Below are 22583 nucleotides of genomic sequence, written 5' to 3' on the forward strand. Positions count from 1 at the left end.
TGTAACAGAAGACACATATTACAAATTGTGATGTTCTATTACGTGATAAATCTATTAAAGGGGCATTTCACCCATTTGAACATTGTTTTTTATTTAAAGTGGGTCATATATGTAGTCGAAATGTAAAATAAATTTTGAATTTGGTGCCTTTGTGACCGAGGAAAGACAAAAAATAACTTCAGGACGCATTTGTATGAAAGACAACAACTCCCACAATGCACCACATTGCACAGCTCCGCAAGCCACTCCCACTAATCCAGAAAGCGCATATCTGCCTATAAGAGAAATCACTCTTCCGTCTACAAGGCTAGCTACCACCAGAGCTTGAAATTCATTTCACATTCACACAAAATGTCTAGTTAGTTGGCGAACTCATATAGTGCATTACTCCTCGTTTGTATTTCTTTCGAAAAGATGAATTATTGCATGGTACCTGGATGTCCAGTCAGAACATATGCGGTGCGAAACTAGGATAGTTCTCAACACAAACCTCCGTGTCCTCGTCTGATTCAGAGATTTCGTCCAGGAGAAATTGTCATGGTTGAAATCCTCGTCCGCGGCAGGCAGGTCTTCTGCCTCGGCTGCTCTTCGCTATAATGCGGCTTGTAAAGGTAGCCACAAACACCTGATTCAAGCATCAGACTTCCGAAATCCTCTTCCTCTATATCATATTGAGCACTCTCCTCCGCTATTGTCATAACTGTACATCTGTCTCCACAGTGTCTGTTAGCTTAGCTTCAAACAAGATGGAGGATATTGCTTTCAGTTTCAGAGAGTAAAGTCCCACCCACTGATCTGTAATAGGTCTGTAGCGTGAGCGGGTCCCGCCCCCTGGGAAAGATGAGGAACGAGTGCTTGTAGTCTCAACAGAAATCCCCCCCTCTTACACTTCCTCCTACAATGACGTCAAATGACGATTTTTGCGTCATTGTAGGAGGAAGTGAAAAAGGTAAATAGTGGATTTCTCTCGTCTCAGGGGAAAATGAGAGAATGTTGCATGACCATTTAATAGTATGACTGGTTTTCTAACAATGGACCACTTAATGCAAATGGGTGGAGTGTCCCTTTAAGTGATAATAAGCAGTTGCCAGTGTTGTACAAAATACACATTCATCTTTGCACCAATAAAATGTGCAAAACTTTACGTTTTACTACCGAATTATTTGTAATATCTAATTCATCTAACTTAATGGAATGTTTTCCTCGACATCTCACGATTTCGGGGCATGCAAGTTCCCGAACATGATGCATCATGGGATATGCTTAGCCTCAAAGACCACTCTGAGGCGGTATAGAAGACAGTGTGGGTTTAGTGTGTGTGAAAGGCCCACTGAAGTACCCTGAAAAGTGCAGCATTATTCAATGTGTTGATGTAATTTCCACCAAAAAAGTAAAACAGGGCGGGACATATCGAACAGCTCCTCCCCTTTTTAAAATAGTCTTTATATCACAGCTCAGTCAGAGCCGTTGAGCTCAGTAAAGCCACAGTTTATTTCTAATCTCCAACATATCGCTTTAAAATATAGCATTCTGTGCAGAATTCATAAGGGTCCGATAAATTTTCTGCTCTGTGCCGACTCGATCATATAATCTATGTGCTTTGTGTCTCTGGACCGGAGCTGCGGAGCTTTGCATGATACTAACATGAAACCAGACTTTTTTTTGTCTTCATATTTACATTGTTCCCTATGCCCAATATAGTGCACTACACATCATTCACCATGTAGAAAATAGTAAATGTGTGAACAAGTGACTGATTTCAGCCACAGCTTCTATTTATACTGTAGGGGGTGGAGCTTCAGATTCTAGAGAGCATTTGATTGGACAGAAAATCTCATAAGAAGTTGCAGTGCAGAGTGATGTCATCGAAATCATTGATCCATATTGGCGGAAGTGAGAAACTAAGTTTTGAATGCTTATATCTTCTAAATGCGAATTTTGAAATTGTTTTGAAGCACACTAGCTTATAGATAACATCTTCATACCAAATGCCAAAAGTGCAAAGGGCACTGTGCTTTGGCATTTGTAAGACATGGGACAGACTTCCACAATGGGTCGCCCGAAGAATAACCGTGCTATATGTCGGCGTGTTGCGCTGCCCACAAGGCTATCAGCGCCAAATCTTTTGATCATCGTTCTGAATCTGATCTAGATGTAGTCTTTGGAAAAAACAACAACATGATTTTACCAGCTTTTTGTTAAAAATGTTTCTGATGAAACGTACCCAGATTAAAGTGTTAAAGCTAAAAATATATGTTTAAAGCAGGGAGTCTGTTCTTTATTTTGACATCGTATGTTTAGATAATTATACAACAAATTACTCTCAGGGCCATGAAAATTGTGAAAATCATCAAAATCATTATTAAAAAACACTGGTGTTGAAAGAGTTAAATTGAATAAAATTGTAAAACCCCCATGGGCATTTTTATAATGAATAATATACATATTTCTATTTATGCCAAGGTGTACATTGAGGAAAATATATTTTTAAATATACTCAGTGTTTCCCCTACCATTATATAAGGGGGGCGCCCCGCCCTCCTAACGGCTCCCCCCGCCCCCCTTGAAGGTCAAGTAAATTTGATTTGATTTTCTTTATAGCGCCAGATTATTTTTTTTTATTTTATTACAAAAACTAAATAGCCCTTAAGTAATATATATAAATAATACAATTATCCCAATGAGTGCGCAAGCGCGCACACTCACACACAAACAAACACTTGCGTCAAATACAGAGCACTAGCGGACAGAGAGCGCGGCAGCGCGGCAGCGCGCGGCGGGAAATATGTCGCTGAACTGAAGATGGGAACACTCGCTCTACTGCGAGTAGCAGCCGGAGTAGCTCTCCTGCTCCAAGTCTAACGCCCGTTTCACACATATTTCGTTTGCAGTGTGTATGCGGTGAGTATTGTTTTCCGTACCCATGTTTACAGAGCTTTCACACTGCACGCGGATGCAGTCCGTCGATGATCGATCCGTTCCAGTTGCGGTGCGTATACAGCAGTGCAGCGATCGTTTCCGCACCGAGTCTATTTTTGCCGTTTATATACTGTCTATGATTTTTGCTGTGCTGCAAACGCTGAATTAAAGTGACAGCGCATGTTTCGTGGTCAAAATGAACACAGATTGACCTGAAAATGTAGTCATTTCACCATAAGTGCGATTAATTAAATAAAATGTATGTATTTATACCATAAATTTATTTAATTAAATACTACTTTTTTCATTTTAAGACCGGGGTAAAGCAAGGAAAACTACAATTTACCTCAACAAGGCGACATAATGACATTCGTGGAGGTGGAAAAACAAGTTCTTTGTGACATGCAAGATTTATTAAAATTGAAATGCAAAAGATTTTAATATAAATACATGGTTAAATATTTTACCACTTGCTTGAGCAACTTAATATATAATTATATAGAAGTAATGCATTGAATAATACATTGTTTAAATTGTGTTTAAACGTGAACGCGCGTTCACAGCAGTGCTGCGTCTGACAGGATTATTCTCTCCAATAAATGCATCATAGAAATAAAAACTTCTCACAAAAAAAGCCCATTTAAAATTTGTTTGTCATATAAATGTATTAATTAACATTAACGAACAATGAATGAGCAATATATTTGTTAGTATTTATAAATCTTTTTTTAGTTGTTAGTTAAAAAAGAAAACTATTTAAGCTCTGTCCATTAATATTAACAAATACTTCTATAAATTTAACAAAGGTTATTTGCAAAAGTCAATTTTAAAAAGATTTAAATGTTTATTTTATTTTTTAAAGAGATATCTTATGTTAACATTTTTTTTAAAACATTTGTTTTATGTTAACTTTTACAAAGCATTACCCTCCCAGACAACCAATTAATGTGACAGATAGATAGATAGAAAGATAGTGTCTGTGTCAATTTTCCCCAACCAGTCAAAATGTGGAGAATGACTGGTCATGAAGATGAAAAAAACAATAACATGTATCTACTAAACCAGTGGATCTAAAAGAGCGCTTCACACCCTGTATGAAGGCAGGGAGGTATTATATAGAGAGAAACTTCCTTTGTTGCATGTGCTTCTTTACTGCCTTCTCTTTATATATTGTCAAGTATGACACTTATGTAAACTAACAGCATTGTTAGCTTAAGCATAACAGACTCAAGTGTGGCCCAGGATCTATTTTTTTACAGTCTATGCCCAGGATAGAATGTGGAAAAGATATTGAGTGAACGGCTAAAATTGGGTCAGTTTTTAAAGCAAACGAAAAATTTGAAATACAGCACACAAATCATGTGGAAAACTGTTTTTTTTTTCCCCTAAATATCAGTATACACGATTTGTTTGTTTCTTACATCAGTCAGAAAAAAAGTTTCAAAGATTGGAAGCACTACAAAAAAATTGAAAAACACTGCATTAGCTCATTTGCATACTTAACATTGGTAATTTTGGGGATTTTTCACTCCATTAATTGCTTTTAAGGATAAAAGAAAGCAATGAACCTTAAATAAAACCTCAAGCTGCTTTGTTGTGTGTGGATGTATTATAATTATTATATACTGATAATCTGTTTTTGCTGTTTTGAAATGATCAACATTGCATTGTTGTGCTAAAAAAACAAACAAGACAAGCCTCACTGTAATGCTGTCCTGAGTTGTCTGACAAGAAAAGACCCGAGTTATCTTCAGTTGTTACTTAAGTCACAACAGTAAAAAAATAAACTGTTTACATGATTATCCTAATCTCTACCCAGTTCCAGAGCTCATCTCTAACCTCTGCTCGTTATTTAAGGCATACCCAAAAGTACATTCTCCATAGTTTCCCTTTATCACTTTAATATTTTGTATGATTATTTACGATTAAATATGCTACGTAAGAAAGTAATAATAATAATAATAATAATAATAATATTTATTATTAATAATCTGAGGTGTTTGATATTAATCTGATTGTTGTGAACTGTTAACCCTTAACCATTAAAACATGTTTATGAACCCTAACCTAAATTACTAAAACCAGATGAAATCAACCCACAGAAACAGAATTTCAGGACTTTCTCTGGTTCTCTGTAAATAACAGTTATGTTATCCATGAATAATTATTATATTATACTACACTAAAGTAATCACTGTAAATCTAAATAAAACAGTTATTACATTGATATACATTTAAATCTACTCACCAGCGAGAATCACTTCATATTTTCTGTATGCGGTTCCTCCTTCGCTTTTGATCTCTAGTAAATAAACTCCAGCGTCTGTTTTTCTGAGGTTTCTGATGATCAGAGATCCAGTCTGAGGATCCAGCTGCAGTCGGCCTCTGAATCTCGGCTCATACCAATAGGTCTTCTTGTCATTTTCACTCATTGAAGCTATAGCAGAGTCTTTAACGGAGACACGTCTCCACAGCATCTGAACACCTTTCTTTATTTCATGATAAAACTGTAGGACAGCACAATCTCCCTCCATACATATAACAGTCTCAGGTTTAATTGAATCTACAGAACAAACAGAAACAGTTAACAGACAGGTTAAATATTTTAGTAACCAGATCCAACTGTGATCAGTGGGTTTATCTAATATGTGTAAACTGTAATAACACAAACAATATACTGAATATATTTTCTTTTTTTTTACATTTATAGTTTTATATATTTTTATATCCTAACGAGATGCCTACTGCAGCTTATTCTGCAACACAGTGGAAGATCATAACCATTAAGTGGCACTGCTCTGCAGACAATACTAGAGGTTCTATTCATCCTGATAATAGATTTTTAATTATTAATTTTATAATAATAAAAAAATTAATATTTCAGAAATATAACTCTGTGTTTAATTAATAGTAAAAATTAGTCTTGTTACATTTGTGTTATCTGCAAAGTGAAAATTTAAACTTATATACTGTGCAAGTCTATAACCAATAACCAAAATATACTTTGAAAGTTTATAACCAATGGTCACCAATGCCACACTAACCAGAAAGGAGGCTATGACTGATAGAAGTACAGTGCTTTCAATGGATTTTATTGTTGTTTAACAACATACCGATTGCTCAGCTGACGCACTGGCAGTGCATGCTAATGTAAAGACTGTATGTGTCTATCCCTCACAGCCTGGTTTTCATCCGTGTTTAATTCAATAGTGTCTAACCTGACTAAGGTCTATACCCTGAATATCCACAGACTCTGGAACCGCTGGTATTATTAGAGTATTATATGACAGTGTTCATAATTAAAATTATTTATTTTTTAAATTGTATTTTCAATATTTCATTGCAACATAGACTGTCTATGGTTTTGTAACTATTTGACAACAAATGACTGTGCCTCCGAGTTATAATGTATATTAATAAAAAATCAATAATTATTGTAGTTAATTAACTTGTTGTAAGTTTAAATATTTAATATGAAAAATATGACTATTTTCAAACCTAGACTACTGCAATAAAGCTCATTATTTTTCTCTGTAGGTTGTACTTACCTATATGTTTTTTTACTTTAGAACCTCTGTGGCAATAGTAAATCAAAGCAGCCACCACCACTGCCAGCAGAACACCACCAACTATCCTTATGATAAAACCTGCAGATGGACCTGAATCTGAAACAGCTACAGAAAGTCATTAGTGTAAATGTGTCTGATCTATAACACACAGTATAAACATCAGCACTATATAACCTGAGTGAAGATCTGATACTGTAATGATAAAGACAGACATTAGTGTGAATGTGTCTGATCTATAACACACACTATAAACATCAGCACTATATAACCTGAGTGAAGATCTGATACTGTAATGATAAAGACAGACATTAGTGTGAGTGTGTCTGATCTATAACACACACTATAAACATCAGCACTATATAACCTGAGTGTAGATCTGATACTGTAATGATAAAGACAGACATTAGTGTGAGTGGGTCTGATCTATAACACACACTATAAACATCAGCACTATATAACCTGAGTGAAGATCTGATACTGTAATGATAAAGACAGACATTAGTGTGAATGTGTCTGATCTATAACACACAGTATAAACATCAGCACTATATAACCTGAGTGAAGATCTGATACTGTAATGATAAAGACAGACATTAGTGTGAGTGGGTCTGATCTATAACACACACTATAAACATCAGCACTATATAACCTGAGTGAAGATCTGATACTGTAATGATAAAGACAGACATTAGTGTGAATGTGTCTGATCCATAACACACACTATAAACATCAGCACTATATAACCTGAGTGAAGATCTGATACTGTAATGATAAAGACAGACATTAGTGTGAATGTGTCTGATCTATAACACACACTATAAACATCAGCACTATATAACCTGAGTGAAGATCTGATACTGTAATGATAAAGACAGACATTAGTGTGAATGTGTCTGATCTATAACACACACTATAAACATCAGCACTATATAACCTGAGTGTAGATCTGATACTGTAATGATAAAGACAGACATTAGTGTGAATGTGTCTGATCTATAACACACACTATAAACATCAGCACTATATAACCTGAGTGAAGATCTGATACTGTAATGATAAAGACAGACATTAGTGTGAATGTGTCTGATCTATAACACACACTATAAACATCAGCACTATATAACCTGAGTGAAGATCTGATACTGTAATGATAAAGACAGACATTAGTGTGAGTGTGTCTGATCTATAACACACACTATAAACATCAGCACTATATAACCTGAGTGTAGATCTGATACTGTAATGATAAAGACAGACATTAGTGTGAGTGGGTCTGATCTATAACACACACTATAAACATCAGCACTATATAACCTGAGTGAAGATCTGATACTGTAATGATAAAGACAGACATTAGTGTGAATGTGTCTGATCTATAACACACAGTATAAACATCAGCACTATATAACCTGAGTGAAGATCTGATACTGTAATGATAAAGACAGACATTAGTGTGAGTGGGTCTGATCTATAACACACACTATAAACATCAGCACTATATAACCTGAGTGAAGATCTGATACTGTAATGATAAAGACAGACATTAGTGTGAATGTGTCTGATCCATAACACACACTATAAACATCAGCACTATATAACCTGAGTGAAGATCTGATACTGTAATGATAAAGACAGACATTAGTGTGAATGTGTCTGATCTATAACACACACTATAAACATCAGCACTATATAACCTGAGTGAAGATCTGATACTGTAATGATAAAGACAGACATTAGTGTGAATGTGTCTGATCTATAACACACACTATAAACATCAGCACTATATAACCTGAGTGTAGATCTGATACTGTAATGATAAAGACAGACATTAGTGTGAATGTGTCTGATCTATAACACACACTATAAACATCAGCACTATATAACCTGAGTGAAGATCTGATACTGTAATGATAAAGACAGACATTAGTGTGAATGTGTCTGATCTATAACACACACTATAAACATCAGCACTATATAACCTGAGTGTAGATCTGATACTGTAATGATAAAGAAAGACATTAGTGTGAATGTGTCTGATCTATAACACACACTATAAACATCAGCACTATATAACCTGAGTGAAGATCTGATACTGTAATGATAAAGACAGACATTAGTGTGAATGTGTCTGATCCATAACACACACTATAAACATCAGCACTATATAACCTGAGTGAAGATCTGATACTGTAATGATAAAGACAGACATTAGTGTGAATGTGTCTGATCTATAACACACACTATAAACATCAGCACTATATAACCTGAGTGAAGATCTGATACTGTAATGATAAAGACAGACATTAGTGTGAATGTGTCTGATCTATAACACACACTATAAACATCAGCACTATATAACCTGAGTGAAGATCTGATACTGTAATGATAAAGACAGACATTAGTGTGAGTGTGTCTGATCTATAACACACACTATAAACATCAGCACTATATAACCTGAGTGTAGATCTGATACTGTAATGATAAAGACAGACATTAGTGTGAGTGGGTCTGATCTATAACACACACTATAAACATCAGCACTATATAACCTGAGTGAAGATCTGATACTGTAATGATAAAGACAGACATTAGTGTGAATGTGTCTGATCTATAACACACAGTATAAACATCAGCACTATATAACCTGAGTGAAGATCTGATACTGTAATGATAAAGACAGACATTAGTGTGAGTGGGTCTGATCTATAACACACACTATAAACATCAGCACTATATAACCTGAGTGAAGATCTGATACTGTAATGATAAAGACAGACATTAGTGTGAATGTGTCTGATCCATAACACACACTATAAACATCAGCACTATATAACCTGAGTGAAGATCTGATACTGTAATGATAAAGACAGACATTAGTGTGAATGTGTCTGATCTATAACACACACTATAAACATCAGCACTATATAACCTGAGTGAAGATCTGATACTGTAATGATAAAGACAGACATTAGTGTGAATGTGTCTGATCTATAACACACACTATAAACATCAGCACTATATAACCTGAGTGTAGATCTGATACTGTAATGATAAAGACAGACATTAGTGTGAATGTGTCTGATCTATAACACACACTATAAACATCAGCACTATATAACCTGAGTGAAGATCTGATACTGTAATGATAAAGACAGACATTAGTGTGAATGTGTCTGATCTATAACACACACTATAAACATCAGCACTATATAACCTGAGTGTAGATCTGATACTGTAATGATAAAGAAAGACATTAGTGTGAATGTGTCTGATCTATAACACACACTATAAACATCAGCACTATATAACCTGAGTGAAGATCTGATACTGTAATGATAAAGACAGACATTAGTGTGAATGTGTCTGATCCATAACACACACTATAAACATCAGCACTATATAACCTGAGTGAAGATCTGATACTGTAATGATAAAGACAGACATTAGTGTGAATGTGTCTGATCTATAACACACACTATAAACATCAGCACTATATAACCTGAGTGAAGATCTGATACTGTAATGATAAAGACAGACATTAGTGTGAATGTGTCTGATCTATAACACACACTATAAACATCAGCACTATATAACCTGAGTGAAGATCTGATACTGTAATGATAAAGACAGACATTAGTGTGAATGTGTCTGATCTATAACACACACTATCAGCACTATATAACCTGAGTGTAGATCTGATACTGTAATGATAAAGACAGACATTAGTGTGAATGTGTCTGATCTATAACACACACTATAAACATCAGCACTATATAACCTGAGTGAAGATCTGATACTGTAATGATAAAGACAGACATTAGTGTGAATGTGTCTGATCTATAACACACACTATCAGCACTATATAACCTGAGTGAAGATCTGATACTGTAATGATAAAGACAGACATTAGTGTGAATGTGTCTGATCTATAACACACACTATAAACATCAGCACTATATAACCTGAGTGTAGATCTGATACTGTAATGATAAAGACAGACATTAGTGTGAATGTGTCTGATCTATAACACACACTATAAACATCAGCACTATATAACCTGAGTGTAGATCTGATACTGTAATGATAAAGACAGACATTAGTGTGAATGTGTCTGATCTATAACACACACTATAAACATCAGCACTATATAACCTGAGTGAAGATCTGATACTGTAATGATAGACAGACATTAGTGTGAATGTGTCTGATCTATAACACACACTATAAACATCAGCACTATATAACCTGAGTGTAGATCTGATACTGTAATGATAAAGACAGACATTAGTGTGAGTGTGTCTGATCTATAACACACACTATAAACATCAGCACTATATAACCTGAGTGTAGATCTGATACTGTAATGATAAAAACAGACATTAGTGTGAGTGTGTCTGATCTATAACACACACTATAAACATCAGCACTATATAACCTGAGTGTAGATCTGATACTGTAATGATAAAGACAGACATTAGTGTGTATGTGTCTGATCTATAACACACACTATAAACATCAGCACTATATAACCTGAGTGTAGATCTGATACTGTAATGATAAAGACAGACATTAGTGTGAATGTGTCTGATCTATAACACACAGTATAAACATCAGAACTATATAACCTGAGTGTAGATCTGATACTGTAATGATAAGCATTGTTTCTGCAGCAACTTTCAGCGTGTTTCCTATAACAACGTCTGCCGTTAACATAAACCACGCGAAATCCGATCAGAGCAGTCTGACTGAAATACATTTCCAGAAATGCGATTTGAATAGGACTTCAACCCACTTATGAATGTAGCTTGAAACAGATTTGTTAAAATCGCATTTCATGTGATTTTTTGTTGTTCAGCTAATTCTGATCGAATTTCAATCGGATAAACATGAAAATCAGATTTGGACTGAGAGTCTGAACGTAGCCTAACAAACACTGTAAACATCAGCACTAACCTGAGTAAATATAACCAAGAAACCACGATAAGTGCAAAGTGACAGTGCAAAGAAATTGCAGATATTAATATAAAAATGCACCCTCATGCGCCCTTTTTTCCCCTCAAGAAATCTAAGTTTTGGAATTGAGAATACAAGATCAATGTTCCCATTTTTATAGTTTATCTGTAGATAAAGGTACCTAAAGGATAAAGGTTTTGCATAAAAGTACTTTATCTTGCTGGACTTTATTTCTCTTTCTAAATCATGTAATCTCCTCCTGGTTGTCTGTTAGATCACAACACTGGAGTAGAGAGCACTATGAATTGTTCTTCACGAGCACAGTAACTGAAATTTAAAATTGTTAAACGTTTCATTTCTTTTTGACCATTTTCATCTCATTTTAACGAAACCGTGATAATATTGAGAATTTTGATATTTTTGGTCACTAATCATGATATGAAATTTTAGGCTTGTAACACTTTTGCGCAATGAAAGATTAGCCTAAGTCTTTCTTGTTCTGTCCTATCCATTATATGTTGTTTTAGTGTACAAAACAATCGTCCAGACAAGATGATCATTTCAACAATATTATAGTAGTATTAATACTAAAGTCTGATTTCATTTTCAATACAATCAAAAACTGAGAAGCAAGACGATAAGTTTCATTTGCATGAAACGAGATAGCGCATCCGCAGTGATACAAGAGATGTGTGCTGTGTTATAATGCGTTGCTATTGACGACTGCCATATAATTTAATGTTTCTGCTTAAAAAAAAGTGCATAGAGCTGCTAATTTCATTTGTTGTTTGTTGATTTTCAAATATAAAACATGTTCAAATGTTTTCCGTGTGTTTATCAGTGCTTTTTTAACATTTTCATGTCATTTTAACAAAACTGATAATATTGAGAATCGTGAGAATTTTGGTCTCTATAATGGTGATATATAGCTTGGGAGTTGGGATGTGCCTGAAGCCGAATACCTTATTCAGAAAGGCACAGTAATGGCTTCAAAACAAATTATGAATTCTACCGAATAATAGGAAAAATATTTGTCAGACACGGTTACTACTTGTGTTTGCATCACTGTAAAAAATTGTATTATGTATTATGCCATTAATGACAAATTCCAGAAATTCGCAATTTTTATAGCAAATGTATTCAGTGTTTGCTTTACTGTTTTAACTTTTTAATCTTTAGTTTTCCGCTGGCTGCATAACTGTGTGTTTATGACGTGTTTATTACAGAAAACGTGCAAGAGAAAATCTGATCAAAAGATGTTGGTTATTTATCACGGATGATATAGTCATCATGTAGTGGTCTGATTCACTGAGTGAAATATCTGAATAAATCAGCTGTTAATTTCATATTTGTTCAGCAGTTTTATGATATTATGACATCAGTATTACAACAGATATTCTGAGTTTTTTGAAAGTCATTATTCAGAAAATGTTTGAGCTGTGTCTTTTAGACGCACAGAGACATCACGAAACAGCATATGAATCTCACCAATGGTGACAATCATCCAAAAATCCTCAATAAAAAAAAAATCGACAATTGCAGCCATAGTTAAGATACATATGATGATTCTTGATGTCTGTGTGTCTACATGATCCTGTCAAAACATTTACTGTATAATGACTGCAGGATATTATGCAGTATTATTGTTGGGCTACAATAAACAGTTTAAAACTAAATTGTTTAATAACTTAAATTGTTTAAGAATTTAATAACTAACATAAAAATATTAAATTATTTAATCAGAGATTTGACTCTGGGTTGTATCAGTGAATCAGGCCACTACATAATGGTTATTTCATCACCAATATGTAGCCAAAATTGTCGGATCACATTTACTCTTGCATTTTTGCCATGACAAATGTGCTTTAGAAACACAGTTACAGCAATATGCTAAATGTTGTTTATTTAAAGGCAGTAGCTGTCTAGTCACTAGCGCAGTGAAGTCTGTAGTTACATTAGTTCCTGTGTGTTATCTAGCCAATGGCTAACAGTAAGATATTTACATTTTACAGTGAAAAACCTGTTAAATAAATGTTTTTCTGTAATTCATTTACTGAAAATTTCTGAAAATGTTTTTGCATTTTATTCATATTATAATATTTTATTTCAATTTTACGTTTTTTTTTGTCTGCAAGTAATTTGACTTTAAAAAAAAAATCTAGTCAAGGTGTTTGATCGTCATAATTCAGGAAATATAGTGTTTTTCTGTAAAATGGTTAATGAACATTTCTATAAACGTTTTATTTTTTTTCCACCTTATTTAAACCAGGAAATTTTACTTTCATTTTGTTTTTTTGTTTAGCAGCTATAGCTGACAATCATTTGACTGTTTTTTTTTACAGTGTGAATAACAGCTGAGCCAGAGGATCATAGCACGTTATATATGAACCTCTAAAATCACCATGCAATAATGAGTGTTTGAAGTGAATTAGTTTAAACTCTATAAATGAAATGAGCAAAGCACATACGAAGAGTAAAATCAAGTAAGTCATACACATTTTCGATATGTCTATTTACATGTTTTAAAGCTTGTACGATATAATAAGTAATGGATGGGCGGTCCACTTTCCCGCAGAGTTTAGCAGTAACCCTGATCAAACTCCCCTGCCTGTATCTTTCTAGTATTCCTGAAGAGCTTGATCAGCTGGTTCAGGGGTTTGATCAGGGTTGGAGCTGAACTCTGCACGACTGAATCTGCCCATCCATGCGATACATATGTTTGTCTCACTCTCTCCTGCAGCTGGCAAACATTTGTGAATTATTTATCATTTGTTCAGAATTTGCATTTGAATGTAAAGTTTTTTTGTTGTTGTTTTTTTTGTGCAATTTTTCAACCACTAAATATTTTATCTTTAAACTTCCATGCTCTCCAATCAGTTGTTTTAGAGTCAGGCGACTCTTATTTGAAGTTGTGGATGATTGTCCTGATAACTCTATACACAAAGTTCCTCTAAAAAGTTCATTTAACATTAACATTTAGTGTTATTGCTTTAATCAAATTATTATATTGTATTATAATAGATATAAATATTTTATGAGTTATACAAGATATACTTGTCAAATGAAAACTTTGAAGGGAACAGAATTATATTTAAACTGAGCGTCTCGTGTAAGTTACAAACTTCTGGTTTATACCCAACCCATTTCCGGTTTTATCTGAAAACAAATACAATTAATTTTGAGATGGTTACAGATACAGGCTCCGCTGCACAACCCTAAAATGAGCCCTTTGAAGTCACATTACCTGAATTACAGACAGCTGATAAACAATCATTACATTAAAAGTCTTGAGTTACTCACCACTGACAATAACAGTGAATCTCTTGTATAACGTCTGATTGCTGCTGATCTTCACTGTATAAAGTCCAGAGTAATTGGTTCTGGTGTTTGTGATGGTCAGAGATCCAGTCTTCTCATCCAGCTTCAGTCTGTCTCTGAATCTCTCATCATATTCATATATTGGTGAGCTCTTTGCCTCTATATCATGTTTAGCTATGAGTTTTCCTTCATCTCCAAACCTCCACACTATCAGCTCATCTCCGTGTGGTTGAGTAACAACAGCCGGAAGAATGACAGAATCTCCCTCCATCTTTGACACATTCTTTATTTCAACTCTATCAACCACAATAGAAGATGGAGAGTCTGCAAGAAACAGATTCACAGAAAGAGATTAAACATAATAAACACCATTACTTGTAGAACAGCAATCTGAAGTTTTACAGTTGGTTAGCTTTGTGGTCACTACTTAAGGGCACATGCAGATTAATAAAATAATCAGTTTGACATGTACAACAGGTAGCTACATCCTAACTGGACTGGCCAAGAGTCGATGTTTGTATCACTGCAGTTGTCTGTGTTCAGTAGATAACATTACAATTCTTAGTTCTACACAACTGCTGATTCTTCTTTGGACTATTAATACTGGTGGAACGACCTAAACAAAATATAGTGACTTCATTTTCTTTCTAGAACCGTTAAAAATGTTATAAAATCAATATCACACTCGCAATCATGATGCTGTTCTGAAATTATTCATGTGATCACTTGTGACCCAATCATTGCTGTGACGATATACATCATGAGTGTGATACTGCATAACAAAAATAATGTTAAATGTTATTTACACTAAAAATAATTCAGTTTAATTTGTAAAAAACAAACCTGAAAAACTGAATTACTCAAAAATAAAAAAAGCTCACCATCAACAGTAACACTGAATCTCTTGTCTGTCGTCCCACTGTCACCTTTACCGACGGCCTCTAGTTCATAAAGTCCGGAGTGGTTCCTTCTCATGTTTGTGATGGTGAGAGATGCTGTTTTACTGTCCAGCTGCAGTCTGCCTTTGAATCTTCCATCAGGACCATCTTTATATGAGATTTTACCTTCAGTGATCTGAGCTATGAGTTCAGTGCCAAACCTCCACAGTATGTGCCTATATGTGTGTATTTCAGTAAAATCAGTGTTTAGAGTGACAGAATCTCCCTCCATCACTGACACTGTCTTCACTTCATCTGCATCAACACCAAACACTCCTGCAGAACAAACAGAAAATAATTCTCAAAGTTTAAACTTACACAACACAGCTGGTCATGGTAAGCCAGTTTATCTAAATCTTGTCTATCTATTAACTTATGTCTAATTGACTTAAAGTCTTCCATAAAAAGTAGCCTAAATCTTGTCTATCTATTAACTTATGTCTAATTGACTTAAAGTCTTCCATAAAAAGTAGGGTAAGTGTACCCATTAAGCCCATGTACCCTTTAAGCCCACTTTCAACTCTGAAGTCAAATTAAAAAAAGAGAAAATAATATTTTATGCTGCTTATTATTTTAACCAATCCAGTGATGTGTTACTTCCCTGGCATTTTTAATTGCATACCAATTACATTTGGCAATGTTGAGTTAGCCCCACCCATGTGCACGCTGTCTCAGGGGACCTCACACAAAGTCACCCCAAAACTTTGGTGTTTCGGGACCCTTCAGAAATCAACACATTTCAGCAATTTTCAGCCATTTCTTTGGAAACTACATTGATATTATGTCAAATAAGAGATAAATGTATTGTTTTTTGTGTATGAACAAATAGTACTTTATCATTTTATATCATTTTCCTTTAAATGGAAAGATGAGTTTTACTAGCTTGCGTTCAAAGCTAATCTCTAGGTCAAACCATTAGCCTTACAGAAAGATAGACTGCCAAAGAATTAAGCATGTGAACTGAAAACAATGAATGTTTTGTGATTCATTTTACATTAATTTACAAATAAATACATCATAAATTGTTTTGTAGAGAAGATTAATTTTATAAATTAACTTTTTTTAAAGATGGGCTTAAATGGTACAGCACCACAAAACACATGCAAACTACAGCCAACACAAGCTAACCTTGAATGAAAAAAACTTAACATTTCTCAATGTGGGCACAATGAAAATTACTATGATACTAGTCCACAGTATATTTAAGCTCCATGCATGTATTTGTAAACATATCTTACATTTTTAAAGGAAAACATTGTCTTTTTTCACCATTACTCACTGTGGAACCATTTAAGCCCACCTGATGTGTTTCAGTGAGGAATCCCTCTAATTGCAAACTTTGATACATTTTCTGAAAGTGTTTAATGATAACATGTCTTTGTGTGCTTTTACCTTACTAACCTTTTAGCCTTACCTTACTTACACACAAATTACACATTCATTCAAATGAGATAGAGCCTGTTTTGTCCTAAAGTCCTTTATGTATAACCGGGCATAATTCGGGAGTCAAGCTGAGTTAAGGATTGAGATTCTGGACATTGAGAGCTCCCAGAGGGACCCTACATTCCCCACAGTCCTGAGCCCCTGGGACTGTTAGGGGGGCCCACTAGGAGCCCCCCTAAGCCCAGAGTATGGAGCCCTAACTCAGCTAGGCTCCGGAGATACACCCGGTCAAACTTCCAGCTTGACTCCAGCTACAACTCCAGTCAAGCCGAGTTAAGGCTCGAGACCACCGGCCACTAACACCAACCCATCCCACCCAGGGCTCTAATCAAACATTAGCAAAAGGATTTTTTTTAATACTTCCCTGTCACTGAATAAATATATTGATGTTTTAATTCTTTAAAATCATTTTTTTATATATATATTTTGTGAATCAATGATGATGTGGGCTTATTTGGAACACATGCGGGCTTAAATGGTGCCAAAGTACCAATTAAGCCCATGCCAGACTTCTGACTTTATTCCTAAATTATCTTAATTTTATATTCAAAAATGTCCATCAACTAATTAATATAATTTCAAATGAGAGATTAATCTTGCATTTTAACAAATTGTATTTCTTATATACTATGTCAATATCTATGAAAAAAACCTAGACTTAGATTTTGGTGGGCTTAATGGGTACACTTACCCATGAGAGAAAAAAAACACTGTTACTGGTTCTAGAATCTAAAGATGCGCTACTTTTACATTTATTCGTTTTTATACACTATTAACATTCACAATTTTATACAAATTTTTTTTTTAACTAAAAAATAAGCAATTTATCTCAGAGGCAGCAACAAGACAGAATTGTTCAGAAAAGTAAGAAATAATACAGAGTTCAGACGCTGTGTTTTGTGGTTGCTTCTGTCACTAATTATGCATTATGGATATATAAACATCAGAGAGCTGATATAGAGATGATATAACCACTAAAGGAAAGGGAGGACAAATATAGAAGCATCTGGTATTTTTGTGCTTCGTTAACTTTTTCCATGAAAAATAAACAACAGAAATATGTATAAAATTCTACATTCACATGCCAGTGCATTCCAACACATCAATGCATTTAATATCATACATTCGACAATGATTATAAAATATGTACAATCAAACCGCCAGAGTTTCGTAAAATATATTAAAGAAATGTATACCAATTTTGTCCCAGTGGTAGGCCTATGTTGTCACGTGTTTAACTAAGGAAATCAGATAAACAACCTTATTTCTAATAGAGCGCTGTTTATTATAGCTAGTGACAACGATAGAAATATCTATACTTGTAAGTAGAAATATCTATATAATATAGAATATCAGCAATCTGCATCCGGTTACAATATAAAACCGAAAGTAAAAAAACATTAATTTATGTTGTTATAAGTTAACACTTACCGCACACGAACAATACAAATATGAAATGTTGGGAAATGATCTTCATATTGCTGTTGATTCAAAAAAAAAATTGGATTCTGTCAAATTGTTTGTCGTTTCTGAACCGCACCCACACGGACTGCAAACGACGATTGTAAAACAAACCGTACTAAAACAAAACAACAGAGATAATTTTATTACCAACTGTAATTCACTAACACTTTCAACTATTAATTTATATGCTATGAAAAAATAAGCAGTTCTGCTCTCTGTCCTGAAAGAGTAGGGAAGAGCAGACGACTAATGGCGGAAAGCAGCGTCTGACTCTGTCAGTAACGGAGAAAAGAAAACAGGAATTTAGCGCCCTCTAGCAAACTTTTACAGTCTATGCTACCAACTAACACGTGCACACATGTTGATGGGGATTGGAGTCTCGGGAACATCGAGACATCTTCACAGTGTTGTAGGCCCAACTAGTGATTTATTATTTTTAGGTCCACACACATGCACAATAGTTTATTTAGCCAGACTCGCAAATTTCATCTGTCAATCTGTTATAACTTGACTCATCCTGTAGCCTACCTTGGAAACACCATTCTTAAAATCAGCGCATTAACCCTCGTTCATACAGTAATGCTGAGAATTTCTGGAAAAGTTGATCCAGGCAGTAACTGTCCTGGCCTTGTGTGATTTTATTATTTTACATTACTAGAGTTTTGCCTTAAGGACTCTTTTCAAAGTTCCCAGTTTGGAACACAAAAGTAAACTGTAGCAGGTAAACTATATGGGAGATCTTAATTTTTTATCTTCCCATTTGCTCCAAATGACGTCATTTTAAATTAATTTTTTTAAGTTTGATTGTAAGTTTGATTCACTTATGATATGAGCTCTTAATGTCAAATTATTTCAATTATTCACAGACAACTAATAAACAATTATTAGGCTACTTCAATTCTCACCACTGACAGTAGCCTATAGTAATATCTTGTACGTTTGTTGCTGCTGATCTTCATAAGATTAGTCTACTCAAAATTATGTCCTATGTGGTATTATAAAATAAATTATAATCTCTACCTTAAAGTATATAAAAAATATATAAAAGAAATACATTTTTTATGAAAATAAAATGTGTAAATATTAAAATATTGCATGACAATCAAAAAATCATTCAAAAGTTGGCTCACCAAAATAATGTTTTTATTAAATAAAGTAGTTATGTGGTGAGAAATTATGGTTCTATATGAGGATAGTAATACTAAAACCTGCTTGGAGGTTGGCTATAGGGCAGTTTTGAAATTTCATAAATAACAACGTAATAAAATTATAGGCCCCCAGCAGGTTTAGAAATATTTAGTATATCTAGGCTAAATGAAGTTTTTTTTTTTTTTTCAATAATAATAATAACAAATGTATAAATTTAAGCTTTATTGTAATTAAATGCACTATAGGCATAAATAAAGCCCTCCTGCATTGACCAGGGGGGTGTTCTTCGTAGTTCGTACGCCACTAACTCAGTTAGCTGGATTCGAATAGGCTTGTTTGAGATGAGCAAAATCTGCGCAGAACCGGGCTGCGTGACAGTCCACTTTAAGACACGCACTTGCGAACTTCCCTAAGCACTTAATGAATCTCTGCCGCCATTTTGAAGCGCGTTCCACTTCGTGAAGTGGACGAGGGAAGTTTATATGGAATGGACAGACCCTCGTTCCCTCGATTTTGACCGAGGGAGCGAGTCTACTTCTTATGTACACTTCAGGCACCTATATGTCCCACAATACAGTACGATTGTGACGTCCCCACAGATCTAATCTAATCACCACCACAACAAACAATTCTGATATATTAATTCTGTTTTATTTTTATTTTATTTAAAACAACCCAAATTTGTTAACACACCTATAAAATGTGGATGCTGCATTAAACAAATTCTTAAAGGGGAATAAATAAATAAATAAATAATAAATCAACAACATAGCTGAGTCCAAGTGATCAAGGGCTTAAAAGGATAGTTCACTTTGAAATTAAATTTTGGTATGTTTTAGCTTACCTCTAGGGCGTCCAAGATGTAGGTGTCTTTTTTTCCGCAATAGTTTTAATTTTGATATTTTTAGGTCAAACCGTTCTTGTCTGTCAGTCATATAATGCAGGTCTGTGGTCACTGTCTCAAAGAGCATGCACAGAGTCCAAATTAAAACAATTCCCCATCGTCCAAATTAAACAATTCCCCATCGTAAGTACACATTGATGGCCTAAGACACGAAGCGAGCGGTTTGTGTGAGAAAACAAACAGTATTTATATCGTTTTTACCTCTTGTAACACAGCCACGTCCAAGTGATCTGTATGCAGACTGGTGCATATACACTAGATGTCGCCTTGGCTACGGCAGTTCTTAACGAAAAAAGACACCTACATCTTGGATGCCCTTGAGGTAAGCTAAAACATACTATCCCTTTAAGGACTATGGAGGACCATACCTGCAGAAATTAAAAATGAATAAATAAATATGCAAAGAAATGTAAGAAAACAAAAACAAATGACTATTTATACTTTTATTTCCCTATTTATGTATAATGATATATTTTTTATTATATTTATTTATTTATTTATTTCCACTTTCATTTATTTTCACATTTATGTATATATGTATTTATGTCTACATTTATTTATTTATACATTTATTTATACATTCATTTATTTATACATTTATTTATTTACACATTTATTGCTCTGTATGCTAATGAGGGGGGCGTGTTTTACCTCAGACATATCAATCGAGCTCAGAGGGGCAGTGCTGAAGCTTTGAGGCCAAAGTGACACGTTGTGGTGTGACCAAACAATACGCAAAAGGTTCGTGGACATGACTTTACAGGTCATGCAGGGAATATGACTTAGAGAGATGGACAATATTGCCAAAATCTTATATCATGGTTTATGTCCTTTAATATCACCCTAACTGTATGTATAGGTTTACCATACATAGGCCAACTCTTTATTCCGGACATGGCCGTAAAACATCAGCTGGTCAGGATTTCTCAAATGTCTGGGCACACCTCAACAGAATCCGCTGATAACAGACAATTTGAAACGGAAGCGCGTCAAATTATCCACTATTAAACACATTTTATGCCATGCATTGTGGGTCCGCACACAGAAGCTAACTGCATTTTTAATGTATCTTCCAAAGCCAATGTTGACAGCAACAGAAACAAACTTTTCCATAAAGAGGTGATATTTCCGTTATAAATTGATTGATTAATATGTATAATATTAAATATATAATTTAATATTATACAAAAATATATTTTTTTATGTTTTATATTTGGATAAATATGACAACAATCAAATAAACCATAGATCACACTGTCAGAGAGTTTGGGAATACTAACACATAATTTATACACATAAAAACATGAGGAACAAACACCAACAGAGATGGCTTGTCTGTGATTTTGGTCAAACAAATTCTACAGCATCGAAAGAAGTGTGAGATTGACAAATCACAGCATGAATACAATGCAGAGAAAACAAAGGTTCAGGCACTGGCTGAACAATTGTAGAATGAACAAAGAAAGACTCTTAAAGCAACACTATGTAGTTTTTCAACCTTCATAATATTTTTCCAAGACCCTTGTGATGGTACATCGACTTACAATAGGTTCAATGACACGTCTGCCATAGCCTGACGGGGTCTGTATCGCTTTTACTGGCACTGCGGAACTTCTGGGTTCGGGTAGTAACCCGACCCCAAAAAGAACTACAAAATTTGACTGCTTTACGGCATACCTCACTTACCCCATTCTGCCCAAGACGTGAGAACTCCTTCTGCAGAGTGTTGGAGAATTTTCCCTTGATTCATGTCTAAGTATGATGTAATGAAAATGACAAGCATGAAAAAATAGGTCTGAAAAAGGATGAGAGAATGGAAAATAACCAGTATGCATCAGCAATGCAAAGTGTCAAAATACAGTATGAAACAGAGCACCATTGTGTGAGGTTTGACCAATAGAGAAGACATGTCTAACTGTGCCAAGG

The 22583-nt window shown here is 34.6% G+C and overlaps 1 protein-coding gene across 1 annotated transcript in view; it reads right to left on the bottom strand.

The window, feature by feature from the left end:
- LOC308701672 (uncharacterized protein) overlaps positions 1-18912 on the bottom strand; it is a 43692-nt gene extending 24780 nt beyond the window's left edge. The window contains exons 1-5 of the mRNA XM_081384049.1: positions 18572-18912; positions 15641-15973; positions 14742-15083; positions 6468-6593; positions 5168-5482 (exon numbers count right to left, since the gene is read on the bottom strand). Coding sequence (XP_081240175.1) covers positions 5168-5482; positions 6468-6593; positions 14742-15083; positions 15641-15973; positions 18572-18617 — 1162 coding nt within the window. The 5' untranslated portion in view covers positions 18618-18912. The remainder of the gene's footprint in view (positions 1-5167; positions 5483-6467; positions 6594-14741; positions 15084-15640; positions 15974-18571) is intronic.
- Positions 18913-22583: the final 3671 nt, after the last annotated feature.

The sequence above is a fragment of the Scardinius erythrophthalmus genome, assembly GCF_964197995.2.
Source record: "Scardinius erythrophthalmus genome assembly, chromosome: 14".
Lineage (NCBI taxonomy): Eukaryota > Metazoa > Chordata > Actinopteri > Cypriniformes > Leuciscidae > Scardinius > Scardinius erythrophthalmus.